Source organism: Panthera leo, chromosome A3 (genome assembly GCF_018350215.1).
Source record: "Panthera leo isolate Ple1 chromosome A3, P.leo_Ple1_pat1.1, whole genome shotgun sequence".
NCBI classification, from domain to species: Eukaryota; Metazoa; Chordata; class Mammalia; order Carnivora; family Felidae; genus Panthera; species Panthera leo.
This window is the reverse complement of record NC_056681.1, coordinates 9969520-9995803: the sequence shown is the minus strand read 5'-3', so window position 1 is coordinate 9995803 and position 26284 is coordinate 9969520. Positions and strand designations below refer to the sequence as shown.

The following is a 26284-nucleotide window of genomic DNA, read 5'->3' as shown; positions in this document are numbered from 1 at the left end:
ATGCGATTGGAGATGTTGCAGTCACCTAGAAACTATCCTACAAACCTAGGCTTAGCTAACCGCGTGCCTCAGGTTTTCCCTACGGACCTGCAGAAGACTCAAGGTCATTGCTTCACGTAAGTATTTATAGTGCTTCCTCAATCATCATTAATGATGACAGCACTTCACTCTGGCGATGATGAATAGGCTTGACTGATGACGTTCACATCAAACCCACACGGAGAGATCCACTGTTTGTTACTTCGAGAAGGCTTACCAATTCTTGAGACTTAATAGCTTAACATTCCACTAATTGGAATAAATCCAAATGATGTGGGGCGCCTGGGTGGCTCGGTCGGTTAAGCGTCCGACTTCAGCTCAGGTCACGATCTCGCGGTCCGTGGGTTCGAGCCCCACGTCGGGCTTTGGGCTGATGGCTCAGAGCCTGGAACCTGCTTCCGATTCTGTGTCTCCCTCTCTCTCTGCCCCTCCCCTGTTCATGCTCTGTCTCTCTCTGTCTCAAAAATAAATAAACGTTAAAAAAAAAAAATCCAAATGATGTGACACCGTGAGGTTGGGGAGAACATGACGATGACCCCACTGCAACAAGGCAATCATTGGCCGTGGCCAACAAATTTCAGAAATAACTGCTGGATATTTCATCTTCCAAAGGCTGAGGCTAAATGGCAGACTTGGGGCAATCAGGGACGCCCCAGCTACATTTCAGCGTATCCCTGTCTTACACACATTGACACTTTCCGTGTTCATACTGTATCATTTGAATTATGAGTATCTAATACTTTGTTAAAAATAGTCTAAATACAGTTCCTTCTCCATCCAGAAAAACTGGGAGACATAAAAATGTATATTAAAGAAAATTAAAATCACCAGAAGTAATCACGTTTTTCTTTTTCCGTGCATCACTCTTTTCCTCTCCTTTTGCTTTGTTTTTAAAGTAATCTCTACGCCAATGTGGGGCTCGAACCCACGACCTCAAGATCAAGAGTCACAAGTCACATGCTCCACCGACTGAGCCAGCTAGGTGCCCCATCAATCTTTCCTTCCCTCTTTTTTTAAAAAAAGTATTTATGAATTCAATTTCACCTTCAAAATGGCAAAAATAGCACACATACACCCTGTGTCCAGTGATAAGACGTAAACATAAAAATATTTACTATCCTTCCCTCTCTATCAGTCGTTATGCACACACACACACACACACACACACACACACACACACACACACGCAGATTTATAGGATCATCTCAAAATGAGAAGAATATGTACATTTAAATTTTAATTAATTCTGGCTGATTAATCATCAAAAATGCAGTTCACATTTCCACTAGCTAAGCTTGCTCATATCTGTTCCAGCACTGGATTTTATTGCTTCAAACATTTTCTGCCAAAACCATGGGCGGAAATAGCATCTTATTTTTATTTAATTTGTATTTGTATTCCTGTGATGACCAGTGAGGTTCTGTGTCCTATCACATGTCTGACTCGTCTGGATCCCCGGCTCCTGGCACACAATACACGTCCCGGGCGTACGAGCCGAAGAAATGTTACTTACCAGTGTGAATTTTTAAATGACGTTCCATGTCCTTCATGCCGTAGGCAGTCTTGAATTGGCAACCTTATAAAGGCAAGAAAAGATTAATTACAAAGGGGAACATAGTAACTTAAGGGTGGAGAAGGCTGGCAGAAACTTCCTTAACCAGGTGATGAAAGTTAACCCCACAGTACACAGGACAAACAGGTATCACGTGCCTCCTGATACGACGCACCGAGAAGGACATGTATCACTTCTGTGCTTCCTGTCCGAACTGCAGAGCTCCAATCTGATCGTGAAGAAATATCAGGCAAACCCACACCGAGGAGCATTTTACAAAATAACCGTACTTGGCAAAATATCAAGGCCATGGAAGACAAAACTTTAGGATTAAAGGAAACTAAAGACGGACGAAAACGCAAATCAATGGGGGATCATGATCTGGATTCTAAACCAGGGGAAAATGTTTTTCTTCTCATTTCTCACGTTACTGAGAAACTGGTAAGATCTTAATAAGGTCAGTAGTTTGATAATAGTGTGTGTGAATGTTAATTTCCTGATTTTGATGATTGTACTGTGGTTATATAAAAGAATTTCCTTGGTTCTAGGAAACATAAATTGTGGTCATTTAGGGGTAAAGGGACATCATGTCTGTAACTTAGTCTAAAATGGTTTTGGGGGAAAATATTTATATACAGAAAGAATGCAGAGCAAAGACAATATGTTAACATTTGGGAAATCCAGATGAAGGGCATACGTACATTTTTTTGTACTATTTGTGCAACTTTTCTGTAAGTCTGAAATTATTCCCAAATACAAAGTTTTGCTTTGTTTTATTTTTAAAGGAAACAACCATCTTTCTGGATGTCTTTGTAAGCTACAGCACGGGGAGAAAAATTCACAGTCCCCTGGATACTCACGAGTTTCATTTCAAAGCCCATGGCTGTAAAAGTTTAGAGTCCACATGCACAGTAACCAGGGACAGCGAGAGAGAGGTCCTATGCGATGATGTAAATGCTATGGGGCTCTGATTTTTAAGCCAAGCGCTTTGGAGCACGTCTATGTCCACTTGTCAGGGATTCACCACCGAGGGCCCTGGAATCCGTGAATGTCACATCCTTTACACAAGTGGGACCCAAGGCTGCCTTTACCTGGATAGCAACAGTTAAGCCTTTTCTGAGCAGGTGGGGCTGTGGGCTTTTTGGCACGTGACTTGGCAGGGAGAGAGATGACAGTGGCTGTCTGGTTTTCATTGCTTTCCGTGGGCAGATAAGTTTGATAGCCATGTTCAAACACAAATTCTGGAGCTGAAACTGAAAGATACGATGGATGTTAGCTCTCATCATATGAATACCCGACAGCTCTTCCCTTTGCCTACCCTCCTCCACAGAGAATGAACAGGTTAAATTGCTTTCCCAGTTTCCTTTGCTGTTTAGGACTGATCCTGTGACCCTTTTCTAGCCAGTGAGGCACCAGAGAACATCTGTTGAGGGGCTTCTGGAAGAGATTTTCTTCCTGATTTAAAAATAAAAAAAGAGGCAGTCGAGGAAAGCTCATTCTTACTGTCCTGGTTGTCCCATTTTCTGTCTTGGGATGTGCTGGAGTAAGGATGTGATGCCTGGATCTGTGGCAGCCATTCTATGACCATGAGGAAAGAGCAAGGAAATCTGACGTTGAGCCAGAACTCTGAGACTATCCAAATCTAGACTTATTAAATAAACAAGAAATGTGCCTATCATTTATACCAGGCAAGCTTTCTATTATCTCTGGCCAAATGCACTTGGTACCTTCATAAGTTTTATCGCAAAATCCTAACAAGCAATTGGAGAGGAACTGATCAAAGGAATTCTGACCCAAACTACAAATACTCTCTAAAAACACAAGTATTCCAAAAACAAACAAACAGACAGACAAAAACCAAAAAAAAAAAAAAAAAAAAAAACCCAAAAAACAAAACAAAAATAAAAAACTCCTTGTATTCTTACTGAAGTTTTCAAGGGAAAAAAAGAAACCAAACATCTTCATCATCTTGATCTTTGTTTTTATTATTATAAAGAATAAAACAGGCAGTCTCAAGTTTCTTTTCCTGCTTATAAAAACTTTTGTGACTACTTCATTAACTACAGTTATGGTTTTGGGTTTGGAAATATTTTCTTCCTTTATGACACACAATTTGTTACGTGGAGACTTGGTTTCACAGGAAGAGTCAATATGACCAGTGGCAGGTCTGTTCGTTGGGTGTATTTTTCAGGCTGAGAGGTCCTAACGATGGCGAAACCGTGAACGTATGGAATGAATTATTTTCGATTTCTTTGGACGTTTGAGGAAACCCAGGCTTCTTATCTCCACCTCTTAAGGACCTTTGGCAATGACAGCATGAAGCCCAAGAACGCCTGGGTTCCAGCAGCACTTGCTATGCAAGTAAATGGTTTCACGGTTTCAACTGCAATATGCACAGGGGAGTTGAGTGGCTTTTTAAAAAATTTTTACTATTTATTTTTGAGAGAGAGAGACAGAGCATGAGCGGAAGAGGAGCAGACACACACCCACACACACACACACACACACAGAATCCCAAGCAGGCTCCAGGCTCCGAGCTGTCGGCACAGAGCCTGACGCGGGGCTCGAACCCACGAACCGCGAGATCGTGACCTGAGCCGAAGTCGGAGGCTCCACCGACGGAGCCACCCAGGTGCCCCGGAAGTTGAGTGGCTTTTGTTTAAAGTTGGCCAAAAGATTCTGACAAACCGATATCCTGTCTGCACGCCGAGTCCCTTGGATGCAGGTACCAACCACACTTGCCTCTTGTTGGAACGTTTCATTTACGCCGTGGGATTTTGCTTCCAGCGCTCTGCTCAGTTCTCAAAGCGTGGTCCTCGGCCAGCAGCCCTGGGCCCACGGCGGAGCTTGCTACCAAGGCCGATCCTCCGGTCCCGCCCCAGCCCACGGACTCAGAAACCCAGCAACCTGTGTCCTAACAAGCCACCCAGGTCGTTCTGATGCGTGGTCGAGTTTGAGAACACTCTCCATGCGCCTCAGTAACACTTAACGCAGCTTTGTCTAACTGAGGGAGTTCATCTCTCCTGGTTGTTGCTTTGCAAGAACGGCAAGAACTGTGTTGTTCCTCCAACGACATTTGCGTCATTAATATCAAATTGACCCCCTGCTACTCTTTGCAGGTATTTCTGCGTACACGGTTACTTTTCATCTTCAACCTGATTCATCATGCGACATCTTGGGAGATGTTTAAACAATGAAGCTCGATATACGTAGTCCCCCAAAATGCACACCCTTCTGCTGAGTGACAACAAGGTGTTCAACAGTGCTCAAGTTTGTTTGCAGGCTCGCAAAGACATTTGGGGTTTAAAAAAACTTTTTTTTTTTAATATTTGTCTTGAGAGAGAGTGTGAGTGGGGGGAGGGGTAGAGAGAGAGAGAGAGAGAGGGAGACACAGAACCTGAAGCAGGCTCCAGGCTCCTAGCTGTCAGCACAGAGCTGGACGCGGGGCTCGAACCCACGAGCTGTGAGATCATGACCTGAGCCGAAGTTGGACGCTTAACCAACTGAGCCACCCAGGAGCCCCTTGGTTGCCTTTTTAAAAAAACATGTTTATTTATTTATTTTGAGGGGGGGCAAGGGGCAGCAAGAGAAGGAGAAAGAAAATCCCAAGCAGGCTCTGCACGGTCAGCGCAGAGCCCGATGTGGGGCTCGATCTCATGAATCACGCGTGAGATCGTGACCCGAGCCGAAATCAAGAGTCAGTTGCTTAACGGACTGAGCCACCCAGGCACCTCAAGGTTGTCTTTTCAGCCTTGTTTCGTCTGATGCACAGAAGTTTGATGGATTTCCATTTGTCTATTTCCGCCTTTAGGCAAAATAGACCAATTGCCTGTGCTTTTGGTGTCCTGGGGGAGGCAGCAGGAAACAAAGGGAGCCAGGCACCCAGCTGCAGGGGTCATTTTGGGGTGGGTCTAATGACACATAATGAGTGAGTCATCCCAAAGTAGCTGGGTCCAAGACCAGAAAGGGTTTGCTCAAGAGCTTGGGCTCTTAAGTCTTATCTCCTTGAGCCTCAGTTTCCTCACCTGGAGAATGGGTACAATTTCTATTCCTACCTCCTAGAGCTATTGTGAAGAGTAGAAATCACGCATGGAAAACTGCTACCGCTGTTGTCATTTTTCATGGACTTACTCAGCAAATATTAAAAAAAATTTTTTTAATGTTTAGTAATTTTTGAGAGACAGAGACAGCATGAGTGGGGGAGGAGCAGAGAGAGAGGGAGACCCAGAATCCGAAGCAGGCTCCAGGCTCCGAGCTGTGAGCCCAGAGCCCGACGCGGGGCTCGAACTCAACAGCTGCGAGATCGTGACCTGAGCTGAAGTCCGACGCTTAACCGACTGGGCCACCCAGGCGCCCCAGAGCAAATATTTCTTTAAATGTTTGTTTATTTTGAGAGAGAGTGAGAGTTGTTTAACTGAGCCACCGAGGCGTCCCTCGTTTATTAAGCACCTACTGCGGGCCAGACACCGTTCTAGGCACTAGAAACACATCAGTGAGCCAAAGGGACAAAAGTCCCTGCCTTCGTGCCTGGGTGACTCAGTCAGCCGAGCGTCCGACTCTTGATTTTGGCCTAGGTCCTCACCTCCCAGTTCGTGAGATCAAGCCGCGTGTCGGGCTCTGCGCGGATAGCATAGAGCCTGCTTGGGATTTTCTCTCTCCTTCTTTCTCCGCCCCTCCCCGCACTCAGAAAAAAATCCCTGCCTTCATGGAGCCCACACTCTAGTTGGTGCAGGCAGTAACTTACCCACATGCCATACAGCTAATACAGATATATAGCTAAACGCTATGGAGGAAGGTACACAGAGAAGGGGTCCAGGGAGTGCTGGGGGGCCGTGCAGTCTCAAGTAGGGGGATCTGTGAGGGCTTCGGGGAGAAGGTGACATTTCAGAACACGGAAGCACGTAACTGTTCATAGTGCCTGTTGCAGGTGCCTGGAATTCAACACGCGAGAAAGGAGCACTGGGGTCTCTGGTTACCAATCTTGCTGGAGCCTCTGGGCTGGCTTTAGAAAGGGTCCCCCGTCCCCGCCGTCCCCTCTGGCTTCTTTCTAGGAGGCCCTGGGAATAGCAGGGCCTACAGATACCCAGGGGAAGGCTTCAAGTGGCCTTGGTCACTGGGGGGGCGGCCTCAGGCCCCTTTAGGTGTCTGTGTGTGATGTGACCCAGGCGTTAAGGGGGTGTGAACAGTCCCACTGACCCGAGGCTTTCGCAAGCGGTTCAGGGCCTCGCCGCCTCCTCCTCTGGCTTGGCTATGAAAGTCAAGTCCCACGTTCAGTGAGATCCGCCCCCTGCCCCCACACCCTGCGGGAGCTCACGGCCTCACACACCTGCTTTGGGCTTTCGGTCTTGTTTCTTGTCCCTGGGGGATTTCCCCGGCTTTCTGGGTGTCCAGGCGTGCACCCGAGAGCCCGTCTGTTGTAGTTAAGTCCCGGTTTGTGGCCAGAGCACCGTGGGTGTTGGGTTACTCGGTTATGAGGCTGCTTAAAATATAAGACTGTTAGACGAATGTTACAGAAGCCAAATGTCTCGGAGGTCACGCCCCCCAGTGTCTTAACCCGCTGGGCTCACGTGGACCAGCGGGAGCTCCTTTTCCGCAAAACGGCCCTTCGGCCCTTCGGATATCTGATGGCATCGTTCACATCCTCTAGCGCTTCTGGCTTCTCCCGTCTCTCCTTCAATTTTTATTTAAAAAAAATTTTTTTAACGTTTATTTATTTTTGAGACAGGGAGAGACAGAGAGGGGGGAGGGTCAGAGAGAGAGGGAGACACAGACTCTGAAACAGGCTCCAGGCTCTGAGCTGTCAGCACAGAGCCCGACGCGGGGCTTGAACTCACGAACCAGGAGATCATGACCTGAGCCAAAGTCGGACGCCCAACCGACTGAGCCACCCAGGCGCCCCTCTCCTTCAATTTTTAAAGACTCCCCTTTTTATCTCTTTTATTTTTATTAAATTTTTTTTAATGTTTATTTATTTTTGAGAGACAGAGCGCAAGCAGGGGAGGGGCAGAGAGAGAGGAAGACCCAGAATCCGAAGCAGGCTCCAGGCTCCGAGCTGTCAGCACCGAGCCCGACGCGGGGCTCGAACTCACGAACTGTGAGATCATGACCTGAGCCGAAGTCGGATGCTTAACCGACTGAGCCACCCAGGAGCCCCTGTATTTTTAAAAATTAATTAATTACTTTTGAGAGAGAGAGAGACAGAGACAGAGAAAGAGAGAGAGACTGCAAGTGGGGAAGGGAAAGAGAGAGAGGGAGACAGAAAATCTCAAGCAGGCTCTGCACTATCAGCACAGAGCCCGACGTGGGGCTCGAACTCACAAACTGTGAGATCAGGACCTGAGACAAAGTCAAACACTTAAGCCACTGAGCCACCCAGGCACCCCTGTTTTTTTTTTTTTTTTTTTTTTTAAATAAAAGTAAACATTAACTGTAGAAAATCTAGGGATACAGAAAAAGCACAGAGAAGAAAATAAAAACTGCCCAAGGCCGTCAACATGGCAATATACACGCGTGCATTATGTGCTCATTACATTCTGTATTTTTTTCTCTAAAGCACTAATCTCTACTGTGATAAAATAATTACTTGGGGGGCGCCTGGGTGGCTCGGTCGGTTAAGCGTCCGACTTCGGCTCAGGTCATGATCTCACGGTTCGTGGGTCCGAGCCTCACGTCGGGTTCTGTGCTGACGGCTCGGAGCCTGGAGCCTGTTTCGGATTCTGTGTCTCCCTCTCTCTCTGCCCCTCCCCTGCTTGTGCTCTGTGTCTCTCTCTGTCTCAAAAATAAATAAACGTTAAAAAAAAAAATTAAAAAAAAAATTACTTGGGAAATTATTTAATCGTGGTCCTCCCCTCCCTCTGGTTGGATGAGACACCCGAGGTCACCCTTGTCCTTTCCATCTTTGTCTCCCAGCAACTAACACAGAACTTGGCAAAGGGCAGGGGCTCAAAAAATATTTGTGAATTAATGATACCTAATGGCTAACACATTCTTTGTATGTAGATTTCAAAAGTGTAAAACTGGGATCATGGCTTGAATCATTTACAGTCCCCTTTTGTTAAAAAACGTCACCATTTGAAGCTGTTGGCCAGGCTATCATTCACCTAAATCACAATTTCAAATGGCTACATTCTATTCCTTCATTTTGGTTGAGCTATATCATCCATTCCCCTGTTTTTAACACTGAGTTGGCTTCTGGGTATTTATTTGTATAAATAACACCTACCCCAAATTAAAAAAAATTTTTTTTCATGTTTATTTACTTTTGAGAGACAGAGCACGAGCAGGGGAAGGGCAGAGAGAGAGGGAGACACAGAATCTGAAGCAGGTTCCAGGCTCTGAGCTGTCAGCACAGAGCCCGACGAGGGGCTCGAACTCACCAACCGTGGTATCACCGCCTAAACCAAAGTCAGTCACCCAACGGACTACGCCACCCAGGCACCCCCACCCCAGATTTTTAACTGACCTCTGGATACTTTGGATACATTCCTCTAAGTTGCAGGATTGGTCAGAGTGGCATGGTCACCGTGTTCCTTGGTGATACATGATTATAAGATCCTTTCTGCAAATCTAAATCAATTTACATTCTCCCCTTCACTTTTGCTAGCACATCAGCTATTTGACAGAACAAAATGAGATCATTTTCGTTAACCCACATTTTTTTCAAGCAACTGGTGAGGATGAATTCCTTTTGACATTTTTTTTTTAATCCATCCCTGTACCTTCTGTAGTGAGCTCCCTGTTCATGCTATTTTTTCTTTTGTTTTTTTTTTTTCTATTGAATTTCACTTTTTTCTTATTGACATGTACATGAGCTTTACAGATTAAGGATATCGTTACATTGTCATATATTCAAATCGCTTGTACTTTTCTGTTTCTTCCAATGTTGTCCACGCGTACGATTGACATTTAGGGTTCTGGAACCAAATGCAAACTCAGAATTCATCTCCTAAGAAAAAAGGCCACTCATGCCCCTCCAAAGGGTTTTCACGCATGTCCGACGTGAGGTCCCAGCCTGACACCGCCCCGTCTCCTCTGCCGCAGCTGATTGGTCCAGCAGCAGATACCTCCAGGAGCTGAGCCAATCAGACCCGCTCGCCCGGAAGGTAGGAACTGGGACTAAGATTCCGCAGTCTGGTGTGAACTTTCCTTTTGTGGGGGAAAAAAAGGCATAAAACCTGGGGGCAGTCATGCAGATAGCTTCTTGGGATCTTGGGATCTATCTGGGGATAGACAGATCTGGGGGATCTCTGTAAAACGCAGGTGCAATTCAGTAGTTCTTTAAAACAAGCCTTCGGGGCGCCTGGGCGGCTCAGTCGGTTAAGCGTCCGACTTCGGCTCAGGTCACGATCTCGCGGTCCGTGGGTTCGAGCCCCACGTCGGGCTCTGTGCTGACAGCTCAGAGCCTGGAGCCTGTTTCAGATTCTGTGTCTCCCTGTCTCTCTGACCCTCCCCCGTTCATGCTCTGTCTCTCTCTGTCTCAAAAATAAATAAACGTTAAAAAAAATTTTTTTTTAAAACAAGCCTTCATCGGCTGGTTCAAATTCCCAGGGCCCTTTCAGAGCCACGGAGATGTTACCGCCAGGGGAAGGGGATCTGGATATTTCCACGTTTCACCGAAGTTTCAGGGGCTTCTGAGGCACAGACACATTTGAGAAACACTGTCATGAGGGTGTTCTAAGGGCTGGTGTGTAAGTGGTCAAGTGCACAGATTCTCTAGCCAGGTGGCTTGGATTTGCTACTTTCTGGCTCTGTCAACTTGGGACAGCTATTTAACCCCTTTGTGCCTTAGCTGGTTATTAGTAACATGGGGATTAATCATTCTTCGCATCTAATTTATGGCTCATATGCAGTGCTTAGAAAAGACATGGTGAATAAGCACTCACATAAGAATTGGCTCTATTATTGTCGGATTCTTCCAGCAAATCATTATATAGTTTATCTTACTAAATCGCTCATCTGCTCAACAACCTTCAATGGCTCCCCGGTTCCTTCGGAATAAAGACCAGAGCCGAAGCATGGTTCCTTGCACATACACTCTTTGTCCCTCCAGCCACTGTTACCAGATACTGCCTGGAGCTTCTCGACATCTAAAGCACCATTAGGAAATACCCCCTTCCCACCATCTTCCTCCCAAAGGCCAGTGAGTCTTTCAAGGACTATTAAACATTTGATCTCATTTCCCCCCCTTGGCTTTCCCCACTGGGACCAATCTACTCCATTAACTCTTTGCACAAGGCCAGACTTGTCACCGACGGCTGGTTTTGTATGTCTTGCAACTAAATTCTCCTCCCCCGTGGGCTTGGAATTCTCCAGGGGCAGGCATCTCCATTATCTCGGCTCCCACGTCTGCTGCACAACAGTCTCACGGGACTGCCCTCCCTGGACCCTCAGGATGGGGCAGACACCAAGTCACATGCTACACGCACATTAATCTAATCCTACAGCTGCCCTTTCCCGTGTCCCTTCCAGAACTGTTTTATTGAGGGTCTCCGGTGTGCCAGGTCTGGTGCTGAGGGGGCAGGAAAGCAAGACGATTAGGTCCCTGCGGGCAGGGAGATCTACAATCCAGTAAACAAGAAATTAAACCACTGATTGGGGGCCCACGGGCCAAACTGAGCCTTCGGATTCTCTTTCAAGGCTTCCAAAACCAGCTAGGTGGGCTGGACCTTCCCTGTATCAATGTCCTCTGGCCAGAGACACTAGGGACATGCCTGTGGCTGAGTAAGTCTGTCACTCATTGCGGCAGGAAAGCGTCATTCCACGAGAGCCACGGGGCATCTCAGTAACCGGTGGCTACAGAGGACTTCTTACTGGTTTGGGGCTCACGTTAAGCGAGGTTTGGGGAGGCCTGAGGAAGCCGGCCTGCAAGCCGTCAGAAAGTGGGGAAAAGCCTAGGATTTGGTATCTTAGTTAAGACTGAGGAGGAGAAAAGGCTCACCTGTAATAGGCAGAGAAGCAGCTGTCACCCCCATGCGTGGGGGAGGGGATGTCGGGTATCTGGCGTCTCAGGAGGGAGCGGTCTAGTTGTGGTCCTGTCCCACCATGGTCCCAGAGCGGCCCAGCTCATGCTGGCCTTCTGGGAACGGTTTCCCAGGAGAACAGAGGGCAGGGGACCAGCACAGCCTGCCTGGTAGAGCCAGTCCACTTCCTAGTCATACCAAGAGGAAGCTGGTGCCGGTTGCTGGCTATCAGGAAGCTTTCCTTTCCCAGCTGGTGGTCCCCAGGCCCTCCCACTCCCCATCGTGGCATATCTGCTCCTGCATTCACCGTCTCCGCCTGCCCTGTGACAGCATCTGAACCCACTTCTCCAGCTAACTAAAGACTGCTTATCCCCAAATTGCTAGTGAATCACAAGCGAGATAAATAAGTGCCGGGTGGGGAAGCGGTAAAACACGTAACCTCGGGGGTGTGGGGAGAGTGAGAAATCACGGAGAGCTTCTAGGTGGAGGTGACCTTTAGCGTGGGACCCAAAGGGTAGGAATTAACTAGAAGGGGAGAGAAAGAAAGATCCTTCTGGGTCAAGAGATCGATTCAACTACTCTTGGCTGGGGGCTTGTCACGGGCCGGGCCCTGCAGCCGCATTTTCTGTGCTGTTTCATTGCGTTTTCACAGCCCTCGGATGTGGTTAAGTACGAGGGGCTAACACTGACAGCTCTAAGCGTCTTCCATGGGGGAGGCCTGGCTAGAACCCTCTGAGGTGAGTACCGGCATGTTATATAGCTGGGGAAACAGACACTGAGATCCTGTTACCTGCCCAGGGTTACCTGACCGCAGGTGGGGGCGGCTGGGAATCGAACTCAAGGCAATCGGACCCAGACTCTTTAACCGTCAAACCCCGTGGCCTTTCTATCTATTCTTATCCCCACTTCGAAAACAAGACACCAGGAGCTCCTATAATTTGCCATGGTCACGGCCGGGATTCCAACTCAGGGGCCTAACTCCTAAGCCCCGTGATTTTTAGAATCTTAGAAAATGTATGTGGGCTGCTCACTATTTTTTTCACCAGCATCAATATCTACTATTACTGCACCTGTAGAAAAGTTCTTTAGCCAAACGCCAGACAAAAGGCAGCTTTCGAAGCAGGCAGAGAATCAAGTTTACTTTACATCCACCTACTACTAGGATTCTCTTTTAGATTCAACTATATTATTGGACAGAGAAGGGACGGAGATGAGTTGAGCGATCCGGCAAGGTTTGGCTTTAGTCAACGACTGGGAGGCACAAACAAGTTTGGACAGTGTCTGCGTGAGAATATCTGGAGAAATCTGCCTGCCGGGGGTCAGACCGTGGCCTCGAGCAGCGAGGGACTCTCCAACTTGGCCGAGACGTGGAATCCCTTAGGAGCTTGTTAAAAATACAGATGCCCGAGCCTCGGCCCCAGAGACTCGGCTGCAGGAGGTGGGGCCTGGGCATCGGTATCTTTAACAAGCTCCCCAGAGACTCTGGTCCACGGGAGGGTCTCGGAACTGCCACTAAATGGAACAGGGAAGCCCAAGCTTTCGGGGAGTCAGGCCCAGAAGACCAAACGAAACAGTGTGGAAGAAGGGGGGAGAAGGCAGGCTTCCGGTTGTTGTGCAGCACAGAAGCAGGAATGATTAACAGACTGCAGATCTCACGTCCATTCGCCACCTGTTCATAACGGCGGTGGTTTACTGAGCCCAATGACTCCGTCCCAGACCCTGTATGTGGATTATCACAGAGTCCTCCAATAACACAATGATTGCTAGGTATTAGGCACCTAATTCTATTACCTAACAGCATTAGGTGTCACCGTAACCTCTTTTTGCACACGAGGAATATTAAGCAGAGAGCAGAGAGCAGCTTGCCCGCGGTCTAGGGCTGGTGGGTGGCAGACAGGGGTGCAAGCCTGGCAGTCTGTCTCTGGAGCTCGGAGCTCCCTGCAGCGCCGTGAGCTGGGCACACAGGGGTCTCCAGGCCCAGCCTGAACGTACGGGGCGGCCGGCACAACCCAGGCATGGCCAGCGTGAGGGATGGCAGGGTAGTAGAAATGCCAAGGAAGGGTAAGCGTCCTTGAGCAAAGACACAGGACGCAAGAAGGAGCAGGTTTGTGGGTGCGGGATCAGCCTCACGACGGACGGGAGACTGGGGCAGCTGGTCATTCCCTGAGCAAAGGCTGCTGCTGGGGATCCGGTGGTGGACGGGAGGGGTGCTGCCCTTGACCTCACGGTGCCCATGGCTCAGTGATGGGACAGACCTGAAGTTTGTTCCCCAGATATTCATTTAATTACAGGGACCTGGCCTGGCTCGGGGGAACAGCGTGTGTGTGTGATGTTCGAGACGGGATCTCCGAGGAGATGCCTTTAAGCTCTGCTCTGACGTCTGCGTAAGAAGGAGTCCCACGCAGAGGGAACAACACGGTACGAAGCCGCCAAGGCAAGGAAACGGGGTTCATTGGAAAACAGAGGACTTCGGCTGGGCTGCCGCCAGAGTGAAGGGGGTGTCCTGAGATAAAACCAGATCCTCTGTGTGGACGGTCATGCCAGGTAAAGGCAGGAAAAGTATTTCAGGCCCGGGCAACAGCCCGAGGAAAGGCTCAGAACCCAGAAAGGGGCAATGGCCACAAGTAAAAGCCTCCTGAACCCGAGGCATTGTTCTACAGGCTTCGTACCCAGTGTGTGGGGTGATGGGAGTTTGACTGCGAGGACAGTGAACAGGGACAGGGCCGCTGGGGTAAAGGCCAAAATGTGTAAGTCCTGGGACTGTCCCGAACTTGTGGTGGCCGCTGGCCGTGTCTCCTCCCCACTTACAGCTTCCCTTGGACCAGCAGTAAAATCAGAAGGTTGCCCCCTTAAGGCTTGTGAGTGATCAGATCATTATATTTCAGCGTTTTAAAAACTCGGCAGAGGGGCACCTGGGTGGCTCAGTCGGTTAAGCGTTGGCCTTCGGCTCAGGTCATGATCTTGCAGGTGACAAGTTCAAGCCCCGCATCCGGGTCTCTGCTGTCCGCGTAGAACCCACTTCAGATCCTCTGTTGCCCTCTCTCTCCCCCTCCCCGACTCGTGCTCACTCTCTCTCACTCAAAAACAAATACACTTTGGGAAAAAAAAAACTCAGCAGAAACATTCTTCTGGATGCGTTAAGAAGACAACCACAAAACTTTGCTTATTGCCAAAAAAATGGAAACACCAACACAGGACAGAATCAGCAAGGTGCAGGTTGGTGGCCCGCCCCCGGTCAGACGTTCTCTCCACTCAGCTCCAGGCTAACCACCTGCTGAACAGTGTCGGAGAAAGGCTAGAAGCCTGCAGACTCCGTCAAGCTTATAGATGTATTTTGTTTGGCCAACAAAGTTTGAAAACGTAGGACATTTTATATTTCTCAGCCTCTCTGAAGAACCCAAATATCTAAGTGACCGGATCCAAAGGGCAGCTGTACCTTTGGATGAGTCGCACATGGTTTTTCTCTATGCTTGTTCTCTACCACAGTCCCCCCTCCCACCCCAGCAGTGCCCGTCACCTGACGCACAGCTTCTATCATTAACATTACCTACCTCATTTCTCTTCTAGAAGCCTGCCTTGAATACGATGCATGTATGCATATGTATGTGTATTTTTTTTTTTTTTTACACTTACCCTGGGAATCTATGTCCGTACAAAGATCTAGCTCCCCTTTTCAAGGCTAAGTCATACTTCATTGTCCAGTTGTCCAAATCTCTGATGCCTACTTATCTCATCGTCTCTTGATGTATACATGTATATATACAAAGTTTCCACTTTCTTTCTTTTAATGTTTATTTCTTTATTTAGAGAGACATGGGAAGGGCAGGGAGAGAGAGGATCCCAAGCAGGCTGCATGGTCGGTGTAGAGCCCGACTCGGGGCTTGAACTCACGAACCTCGAGATCGTGACCTGGGCCGAAATCCACAGTCAGACGTTCAACCGACTGAGCCACCCAGGCACCCCTAAAGGTTCCACTTTCTTGACCGTATATACCGTAAATGAATAAAATTTTACAGGATACATAGGTTTATAAAATTTTACGGGATAAATACCGCGAAGTGGACTTACTGGGTAAATGTGTTAATGCACATTTTAAAATTTGAAAGATTTTAAGTTTAAAAGATATCACAAAATTGCCCAGGTTATATGAGTTTACATCCCCGGAAAATGGAAGCCGTTTCCTGTCCGAAGTCTTTTCACTTACATTTCTTTAATGACTAAGGTGACAGAGCATCCTTTCATGTTTGGTGGCCCTTCGTATATCATCTGTTGCCCTTTGCTGACTTTTCCATTTGGTTCTTTTTCTCTACTTTTATTGATTTTAGGAGTTCTGTCTACGGCCATACCACCCTGAACGCGCCCGATCTCGTCTGATTTTAGGAGTTCTTTGTATACGAAGGACATTAGGCCTTGGCCATCGATGCTGCAGTTTCCCCCCCACCCCGCCCCCAATTGTGGGTCTTTAATTTTATACATTGTTTTTACTTTGGAAAAATTGTAACTTTATTTGTAGCCACACACACACACGATTCTTTTCCTTTTGCTAGAGGATTTAAGTGTATTTATTTTGAGAGAGAGAGGCAGAGAGAGAATCCCAAGCAGGCTACACACTATGAGCACAGAGCCCAAAACGGGGCTCGAACTCTTGGAGTCATGAGATCATGACCTGAGCCGAAACCAAGAATCGGGCACTTCACCGAATAAGCCACTCAGGCACCCCTATGTATATATACATATATACATATACATACATATATATACATATACACATATATGTATATGTATATATGTACATGTATACATACATATATACATATACATATACATATATGTGTATATGTATATGTATATATACATGTATGTGCATGTATGTATATGTATATACATATACATGTATGTGTATGTATATGTATGTATGTATATATATATGTATATGTTTTGTTTATATATTTATATATATATATATATATATATATATATATATATATATATATATATATAGTATTTTTCAAGTCTTTATTTTTAAGTAATTTCTATACCCAATGTGGGGCTCAAATTCACAGCCCCGAGATCAAGAGTTGCATGTTATGCCAACTGAGCCAGCCAGGCGCCTCACAGATTTGAATTTAAAAACCTGAATGCTTTTAACTAAGGAATTACATTCTTTATTTCCCCACAGGATCCAGCAGTGTTTGTACTGTGTCCTCATAAATGGGTGACTTCATGTTTTTAAAGTTGTCTGTCTAGTCCCTTGAGACAGATTATAGAGGTATAAGTAGAGATATATGTTTGTGCACGAGTGTTTTTATGTGAGTGTGTATGTGTGTGTATATATTTACTCTAGAACTTTGATGGTTTCGTTGTGAAATGAAACCATTTCAATTTTGGATCCATCTGCAATTTTTTCAAAGCGGGCTTCAAGCTCAGCGTGGAGCCCAGTGCGGGGCTTGAACTCACGACCCTGAGATCAAGACCTGAGCTGCGACCAAGAGTCGGTTGCTTAACTGACTGAGCCCCCGGGGGGGGGGGGGGGGGGGGCCTCTGCAATTTATTTTTGGTGGAGTAAATGAACACAACCAAGAACTAGGACAAACTTTTCTATCTTTCTGGCAGGCAGCACAGGGGAGGGTGGACGTCAATGCCTGCTGGTAGATTCAAAACAAACCTATGTTGCTTGTCCCTTTATAAAAATGAAGCAAATTCTGGGATGACACACATAGTCCCACCACCCAAAACAACTGCCTTTTTCCCATGCAACGTATTTCCTGCAAGTATTTTTGTTTCCTTAGTATGTACAGGTTTTTGTTTCCGAAATCTGTTTTTTGCCTGTTTCAACATGTGACAGCATCTCTAACTGCTAACGCTTGACGATTTCACCCAGCAGTTCCCAAACCTGGCTGGGCAGCTGGCTTCCCAGTGGAGCTTGTTTAAAAAGAGTGAATCCGTGGGGTGCCCGGGTGGCTCGGTCGGTTAAGCGTCCAACTGTGGCTCGGGTCATGAGTTCGAGCCTCGCGTCGGGTTCTGTGTCTCCCCGTCTCTGTGCTCCTCTCATGCTCTCCCTCTCTCAAAATTAAAAATAAATAAACATTAAAGAAAAAAGAAAACGAATCCACAACCCCACGGGGTGGACCCCGGGAAGCCACGTTTTCAATGAGTTCCACGGAGGTGCCTGGGACATAAGCAGGACGCCTCTCCCGTCCCCCCGGCCGTACCTGTGATCGTCTGGGTCTCGGAGGTGATGGTCCTGGTGGTGGCCTGAGTCTGGGCGGCAGGCACGGTTTCTTCAGACACAAACTGGACCGTGCTGGGGGCGGCCCCGGACGAGCCGGTCAGCGGGCAGCCGCTCTGCTTATGAGCCACAAAGGCATCCAGGTTGTTAAACTGCTGCTTGCAGATGCCGCAGATGTGGATGTCCGGAGTAAGTTCCACCAGCACCGTTGTGCCACCTGGAACTCCATGGGACAAAGGGAAAGTCACAGATTAGTTAAGCGGTCAATTCCAAACAGCTTCAAGTCGCAACACCGACCAGACTCGCGGCAGCGAGGGCCAGTTGTTGGCGCAATGTCCGTTCTGCTCCCTTCTTTTGTCCCAGCCAGCAGCAGCGTTCCCAGACCCAACTTCCGGCTCCTGACACCTTTGGGCCGTTGCCCGTGGGGACACCGGTGGCATTTTACGCAAGAAAGTTCTTTGGTGTGCAGGGCTGCTTGCACTCTGAAGGACCAGGAGCTAGTCCTATCCCAACAAAAGGTAGTTGTACTTCCCAGTCGTCAGGAAAACCAACCCCTCCGCTTGGACAATCCTCCCGCTCCCATCCAGGAGAACTACTAGTCTAAATAATCTTGGTCCCTTACATACTTGGGAACTTCTGGGAAAATCTGGCTTTCGTGATAAAAAGGGATTAGACATGGTTGGCACTGGTCCCCTGCTCTTCTGGCCTTGCATGCGGATGTGATGCCAGGAGCTTCTGCAGCCATGTTGTTACTATAAGGGAAATGCTAAAGTCCCTACAGATGCTCATCCTTACTTCACTGATCCCCTGAATCAACCAATCCCAGACTTTTCATTAGGCTGGGATAGTTCAGTTTGTTACCTGTAGCCAAAATTCACTCCTAACTGATAGGGGTACTGTTTCTCAACAGTCCATAATGATACCAAAAGTTAACACCGTGTTAACATTTGCAAAGCACTTCCCACAATATCTGGCACTGTATAAGAAAGTGCTATGTAAATGTTTGCTAAATAAATACAATCAGGTACCTGCCTGGCTCAGACAGTTAAGCGTCAGACTTCGGCTTGGGTCATGATCTCACAGGTTCGTGGGTTCAAGCCCTGTGTCTGACTCTGTGCTGATGGGGTGAAGCCTGCTCGGGATCCTCTCTCCACCCCTCCCCTGCTTGTGTGAGCACACACGCATGCACACTCTCTCTCTCTCTCTTAGAATAAATAAAAGTTAAAAACATATAAAAAGGATACACAATCAATGAATGAGTCTCTAATAGGACTACCTTTATTTTTATTTTTCAAATTTTCTTTGCCTCATCATAAGGAAACTCATGTTAATCACAGAAAATTGGGAAGAGAAGAAGCAGAAGGAAAATCACTCACAATCTTTCCACCTCTGGGTACCGTGAACATTACAAAACATTTTCTTCCATTCATTAACGCTTAAAAATTAAGATCATAGGGGCGCCTGGGTGGCGCAGTCGGTTAAGCGTCCGACTTCAGCCAGGTCACGATCTCGCGGTCCGTCAGTTCGAGCCCCGCGTCAGGCTCTGGGCTGATGGCTCGGAGCCTGGAGCCTGCTTCCAATTCTGTGTCTCCCTCTCTCTCTGCCCCTCCCCCATTCATGCTCTGTCTCTCTCTGTCCCAAAAATAAATAAAAAACGTTGAAAAAAAAAATTTTAAAAAAAAATTAAGATCATAATGGACTGTTAAATCGGTCTTTTCCCCACATAACATCACGTAAGTGTTATGGCTAGATCACTAAAGTTTTTATAAATCTTATTATTTAATAGCACACGATCATATGTTATCCATGCATCATAACCTCAGTACTTATAAGGTCTTTATATTATTTCTAATTTTCCTCAAGTCTAAATCCTATGAAAACTACCTTTGTGCATATGTGGTTGGTATATATGCATCATAACTTTCTGAAAATTTATAAATATTTCCATTAGGTTCCCTTTTCCCCCAAGTTGAGCAAAGGCAAGTAACCTCTGTGTGGAAATACAATTTGGCCGACTTGCTAAAGACACCGGTGCTGGGCTGTGCTGTCACTTTTTTAATTTTATTTTACTTTTTTTAGGTTTATTTATTTATTTTGAAAGAGAGAGAAAGAGAGCACATAAACGGCAGAGGGGAAGAGAGAGTGGGAGAGCAGAGAATCCCAAGCAGGCTCCACGCTGTCCGTGCAGAGCCCGATGTGGGGCTCGAACTCACAAATCGTGAGATCAAGACCTGAGCTGAAGTCGAGATCTGGACCCCCAGCCGACTGAGCCACCCAGGCACCCCTGTGTTGCCACGTTGTATAAGCCGTCTTGCAGAGTGCCGTGTGCACTTAAGTACATCAAAGTCGATGGATGGAAGAAACGAAGCCCTTTCTATTCCTCTGGAACACTGCCTCCCTGTCGCTGAGGTGCCCATGAGACTAACAGGGAAACAGGAACCAGGAAATGAAGTGATTTGCATCGATGAGGATTCCTTAATGACCGAACAAGACTGATACCCAGTATGGAAGGGTCTTAATAACAATGGCTCCAGGATGTGGCCAAGTGTACAGGTCACGACCGAGACTTCCTTAGAATTCAGACACTACGATTTACAGTGACTCGGGCTTCGTCTCTCTCGTCTGTAAAATGGGAAGTTTCTGTTGCAGAGGAAGGTGCCAAGGATTAACCGAGATCGTGCTTGTAAAAGGCCAGCACAGGGTCTCCGTCCCCCGGCAGGAGTCTGGTGGTGCACTAAGCTACCCCATTTGAATGGGAGGGTATCCCCCTCTGAAAACTTGGGACTGATAAAATATACCTAACCTCCTGCATTTGTAGTGAGAATTAACAGACCAGATAAAAAACACTGGGCACGGGCACAAGCTTTTAACAGCAACCAGAAAGAATCCCTTTATCTTCATTCCGTACTCCAAATCTGTCTCCTATCAGAAAAATCTGGGGGTGTGTTGTGTGGGGGGGTGTTGAACATGGACACATCTGAGCCCCACTTTGGAGATACTGAGTCATAATGGAGGTGGGCGCAGAAGGGGCTGGTGTTTAGAGAAATCTGGGCTTTTCACAAGTTATGCAAGGAATACCCAGCCAAGTTTGGGAGGCAATGTCTTCAAAACAGCTAAGAGAAGCGCTTACTATGCGCCCGGTATCTGCAACCCCCTGTGCCAGAGGTGGGTTCTCTAGGCTGTGTGCGTCCGAATCGTTCGGGGTAAGGCCAAGGATCCCCTCCCCCACGTCCCCCATCTCATGGGTGGGGCCCAGGGAGCTTTTTTTTCTTTTCTCTTTTTTTTAAAAATAAGCGCTCGCGCTCCCAGGTGGCTGGTTGGCGCTCAGGCTCCGGACCCCACTTTGGGAAACAATGCAGCGGGAGAAATGAGGGACGTGAATCAGGCTGCTGTCCTCGTCAGGCAAATTCAAATGAATCCCAAACTCAAAGAAAGCGACCACCGCCCCACTCCCCATTCAGATCTCCACCTTTCATGCGTAAAAGGCTTTGCAGTGCCGCGGCCAGCCCAGCCCGCCAGACCTCATGCAACCCTCGGATCCCCAGACTTCAATGATTTTTGAGCCGCCAAGGCAGAAGTTTTCCCATCAGCGTAATCGCAGTTACCCCCCAAACCCCCCAAACTCCGCCCGGAGGGGGGCGGGGAATACCCCGAGGGGGTGGCGATTGTCTGAACGGCGTGCCCTCCCCCACCGTCCCTTCGCAAGGGGTCTCGCCAGGCTGGAGAGCGCCCCCCGCCTTCCCCTGGCTTGGGTGCCCCCATCCCAAGCCCACTCCGGCGCCCCCTGCCCGGCGCGCCCGCCGCGGTGCCCGAGACGCCGGCTCCGGGCCGTCACCCCGATTTCGGGGCCCCGGGCCTGCTCGCTGCGTCGCAGACGTGCTTGGGCCCGGGCCCCGGAGCGCGCACTGGGCCCCGGAGCGCGCACTGCGCCCGGAAAAGCACTTACTTTGCACCGAGCCCGGGAAGCTCTCGCCCTCGCTGGTCGCGTTCATGGCCGCAGACTGGGAGGTCCCCGGCCGGCCGGGGTGCCAGGGTGGGGGGCGCTGATCTACATGGTGCAAGCACTTTTCCTTTTATTTTTCCACACCCCCCAGCCTTCCTTCTCCCAACTCCGCCAGGCGGGGAGGACGGATGTAAAGCAAGCTCCACTTCCGCTGCCTAGAGGGCGCTGGCCGGGCCCGGCCGCCCCAGCCTGGCTTTGCATCAGCGGCTCCCGGGGGAAGCTGCGGGCCAATCCCGACGCCCGGGCCGCGCGGCCTGGGAGCGCGGAATCCCCCGGGATCTGGACCGCGCACCAGCGTCCCGGCGGGTTGGGCGACCGCGGGCGGCGAGGGACGCGCCCCCACCCCCGGCCGCCGCCGCCCGGCCCGAACCCCTGCGGTCTTGGCCGAGGAGTCTGGCCTCCCCGGCTCGGTCGCTTTTGCACCTGCCGCCCTGGGCGTCGCTCCCGGATCACGGGGGGCGCTTTGCAGAGGGGACCGCGTCAGGCTGCGGTTGGGGGGTGGGTGCGCGGGGCGCGGCGGGCTGGGGAGAAACCCCAGCTGAGCGTCAGCGCCCGGCAAATCAGCGAAGCGCTGGGCGGGTCCCCTGCCCAGCTAGTGAAATACCGAGGACCGTGATCACGTGGATCGTTAAGAGTAACAACTGGGCTCGAACGCCCACCCCGCGGGTTCTGCGCACTTTATCGCGCACTGTCACCTGGCGGGCCCCTCCTAGAACGCCGGCTGCGGGGTCCACCCCAGAGTTTCTGATTCAGTGAAGTCTGGTGGGAGGTCCGAGAACAAGCATTTCCAAGTTTCCAAGTGAAGTCCCAGTCGTTGGTGGACGCAGCCCTCCCTGACCGGTGCCCGCTCGGTGGACCTCGTCCCCCACTTCCCTCGGGCTTCAGCGGCAAACCGCTCACCAGCCTCAAGTCTCCTGTGCTACCGGTCTCTCCTTATCCACCTGCCACTCCCTACTCTCTTCGGGTCTTGATTCAAATTCACGTTCTTGGGGAGGCCAGTCTTGGCTAACCCATTCTATTGAAAAATGTTTTAATGTTTATTTACTTTTTGAAAGAGAGTGTGTGTGGGTGGGGGAGGGGCAGAGGGAGAGGGAGACACAGAATGGGAAGCAGGCTCCAGGCTCTGAGCTGTCAGGATAGAACCCCATGCGGGGCTCGAACTCAGGAGCTGTGAGATCACGACCTGAGCAGAAGTCGGACGCTCAATCCACTGAGCCACGCAGGCACCCCATTGGCTAGCCCATTCTAATATTGAAGCTTCCTCTTCCCTCACCCGACTGCTCCCTGTCTCTCTCTGGTCTGCCTTTTCTTTCTTCTCAGAACTTATTGCAGTTGGCGTTATGTATCTGTAGTGTATCTATCCATCCATGGATCCGTGGATCTAGGAGATAGATAATTTACTTGTGTATTACCTGTTCCCCCTTACACATTCAGAAGCTCCCAAGAAAGTGGGATTAAAAAAAAAATCTCTTTGCTTCACTGCTATATTTATCCCCAGCGACTTGGCCTAGGGCCTGGCACATAGTAGCTTCTCAGTAAATATGACTGTATAACTAATGGAACTTTCCCTGCTGCTTCCTTTAAGGATTTGTTCATTCCTCCAATTCTTTCTGTGTGTTGCAATGTGCCAGGCACTGAGCTCACCCCTGGAGGTACGAGGGTAATCCAGATGATTTGGTACCTCTCTAATGGAACTTGGCGAGTGGCTAGTGATTGAGCCAACACTAAATATAGTCCTATCAGCAGTGTGATTTCGTAACAGCGATAAAGTCTCAGGAGACATAAAACAAGGCTGCGATAATGGCTGCAGGAATGGTCAAGGAAGGCCTCTCCGAGTAGCTAATAATCACACTGAGAGCAGGGAAGATCTGTAGGTGGTAGGTGGTGGAGGGGAGCAAGAGCCCTGAGGCAGGAATGAGCTGGATGCGAATTGGCCAATCCCCGCCCTCTGCGCGCCTTACCACTCCCCTCTTGCTTTGCTCAGGCCAGTGCCTTCTGCCATCCTGCTGTTGCCCCAGGGCCTCTGCATCTGTACCACCCTCTGTCTGGAATCTTTTCCCAGGACTGAATGCTTTCTGTCATCCAGGGCCAAAAGGAATGTCCCCTTCCTAGGGCGATTTTTCCTGCCTCCTATCTAAAGCATCTGCCCCTCTCGGCACTCTGCCACACCACCTTCACTATACCTATCCCCAGCTGACAGGATCTAGAAAGGCCCTCCCGCTTAGGGCAATGTTTATTTTCGAATGCTTGATTACTGTGCGCCCAGGTGCACACCTCAATCAGCCCCACCCGGATCAAGATGCAGACGATTTCCAGCCTCGCCACCCTTCCCGGTCAATGATGCCCCAGCTCCCCAAGCCCGGAGAGGTAAGCGCCCCTCCGCGTCTGTTGCCACAGATTCCTTTTGTTGGGACCAGAATTCTTCCTATTTGCCTGCAGAGAAGAAACGCCTGGAGAGACCAAATTCTCAAGTCCCAGTCTGGACCTACTGCAGCTTTTCCTAGGGCAAGACCTGGTAATTTGAACGTATTTCACAAGCGCCGCAGGTAATTCTTATTGAGATAAAAGCCTGGGCTTTGCCAACTGGTGGTGAAGTCTGTAGGATCTGGAGGCAGACCGCCTGTTCCATGGCCACGTAAATCCGGGAGCTGCTTCGCGGTGACTAGTTGGGTGACCTTGGGCAACTGCTCTGTGTCTCAATTTTCTGCAAGTGGAGATAATAGGAGTAGCTACTTCATTAAGTTGTTTTTCAGAGGAAGCCGGTCCATACGTGTAACGGGCTTACAACAGTGCATGGCTCGTATAACTGGGCAACACATCCCAGCTCTCATTACTTTTTTTTCTTTTTAATTTTGAAATGCTTATTTATTTTTTGAGAGAGAGAGCGTGAGCGGGGGGAGAGGCAGAGAGAGAGAGGGAGTCACAGAATCCAAAGCGGGCTCCAGGCTCCGAGCTGTCAGCACAGAGCCCGACGCGGGGCTTGAACTCACGAACCGTGAGATCATGACCTGAGCCGAAGTCGGTCGCTTAACTGACTGAGCCACCCGGGGGCCCCTATGTATTTTTCATTTTTACTTGGTTATTACCTATCTCCCCACTGGCTATAAGCTCCAAGAGGGCATAGACCTGACTTATTTTATTAACCTTGCATTCTCAGAGCCTAGGACAGGGCCTGGTTCACAGGTGGCCTCAATACATTTTTTGTTGTTGAATGAACTTGTGTATGTTTCCATCAGCTCGAATTTAACCATTTGCTACTATGCCCAGCCATATTTACCCTTGTACATGTAGATCACTGCAGTGGTGTTTTTTCTGGTCTTAAAATTCCCTCTTTTCTTGTTTTTTCTTTTTTTTCTTTTTTCTTTTCATGCTTGTTTTTCTTATTGTAGGAGTATTACAGGGTCAGTGTTAGAAATTTGGGGAAAAAAACCCAGGAAAACATAAGGAAGAAAATAAAACACATTTATAATATAGTACCCAGAAATAACATTTCTTTAAAAGTGAGCTCTACCTTCCTTGTGGGGCTTGAACTCACAACCCTAAGATCAAGAATCACATGCTCCACTGACTGAGCCACACAGGCACCCCCAAGAAATAATATCTGATTGATAAATATACCTAAAGTCTTTTTTTCTTTGTGTCTATGTACATCTGTGTATATGTATATATGCATAAACACACACGTTGTATTCATATATTTTATAAAAATGTGATTTTCACTTACATGGCATTTTAAGCTCCCTTTTTGGGGTATGTATTATGATCATTATTTTTAAAAGTTATACAAATAATGTATGGCTACCAGAGATCCCACCATCCAGAGATAACCAGTATTCACTTATGTACTATACATCTTTTTAGATTTTTCCATAGAAATACAATAGAATGAATCAAATGAACTGCTGATGTTTGTCTAATTTTAACTTAAAAATGTTAATTTCATACGGTTCAAATCGATACGAGTCACCATATTAATATTAGACTTCTGGTAGGGAATGCTGTTTATGTACACTGATTGTCTCAAATTCGTAGTTGCAGAATGTTTGATTTGCAGCTGAGTGCATGGCCTCCTGGAAAAAGACTTTTTCCAGCCTCCTTTGTTGCCAGACATGGATCCATGACTGCATTCTCACAATGTAAATGAAATGTTGTGATGGAACTTCCCAGAAATCTCCTAAACATGACAGTGGACGTAGCCATTTGCCCCTTCTTCTTTTTCACTCCCTCCTGTCCTTGCTTGGAAAGAAGATGTGATGGCTGGAGCTTTAGCTGCCACTTTGGACTATGAGAAGGAAGTTATACTCTAGGTATGGCTGGTTAGGTCCCTAACTTCTTTGTGGAGCTGTCAGCTGGACTGCCGACTTCTGGGCTTCGTTTACAGGAGAAATGCACTTTTATTTTGTTTCAGCCACTGTTACTTGTGTGTGTGTGTGTTTGTGTGTGTGTGTGTGTGTGTGTGTTTCTTTCACATGCAGTGGAATCAAATCCTCATCAAACTCAAT

The 26284-nt window shown here is 48.3% G+C and overlaps 1 protein-coding gene across 3 annotated transcripts in view; it reads right to left on the bottom strand.

The window, feature by feature from the left end:
• ZFP64 (ZFP64 zinc finger protein) overlaps positions 1-22217 on the bottom strand; it is a 90444-nt gene extending 68227 nt beyond the window's left edge. For 2 of the 3 annotated variants that reach the window (XM_042930646.1, XM_042930644.1), the window contains exons 1-4: positions 21726-22217; positions 17763-18002; positions 2683-2844; positions 1553-1615 (exon numbers count right to left, since the gene is read on the bottom strand). In XM_042930646.1, coding sequence (XP_042786580.1) covers positions 1553-1615; positions 2683-2844; positions 17763-18002; positions 21726-21771 — 511 coding nt within the window. In that variant the 5' untranslated portion in view covers positions 21772-22217. The remainder of the gene's footprint in view (positions 1-1552; positions 1616-2682; positions 2845-17762; positions 18003-21725) is intronic. The other variant, XM_042930645.1, reaches the window with a different exon arrangement.
• Positions 22218-26284: the final 4067 nt, after the last annotated feature.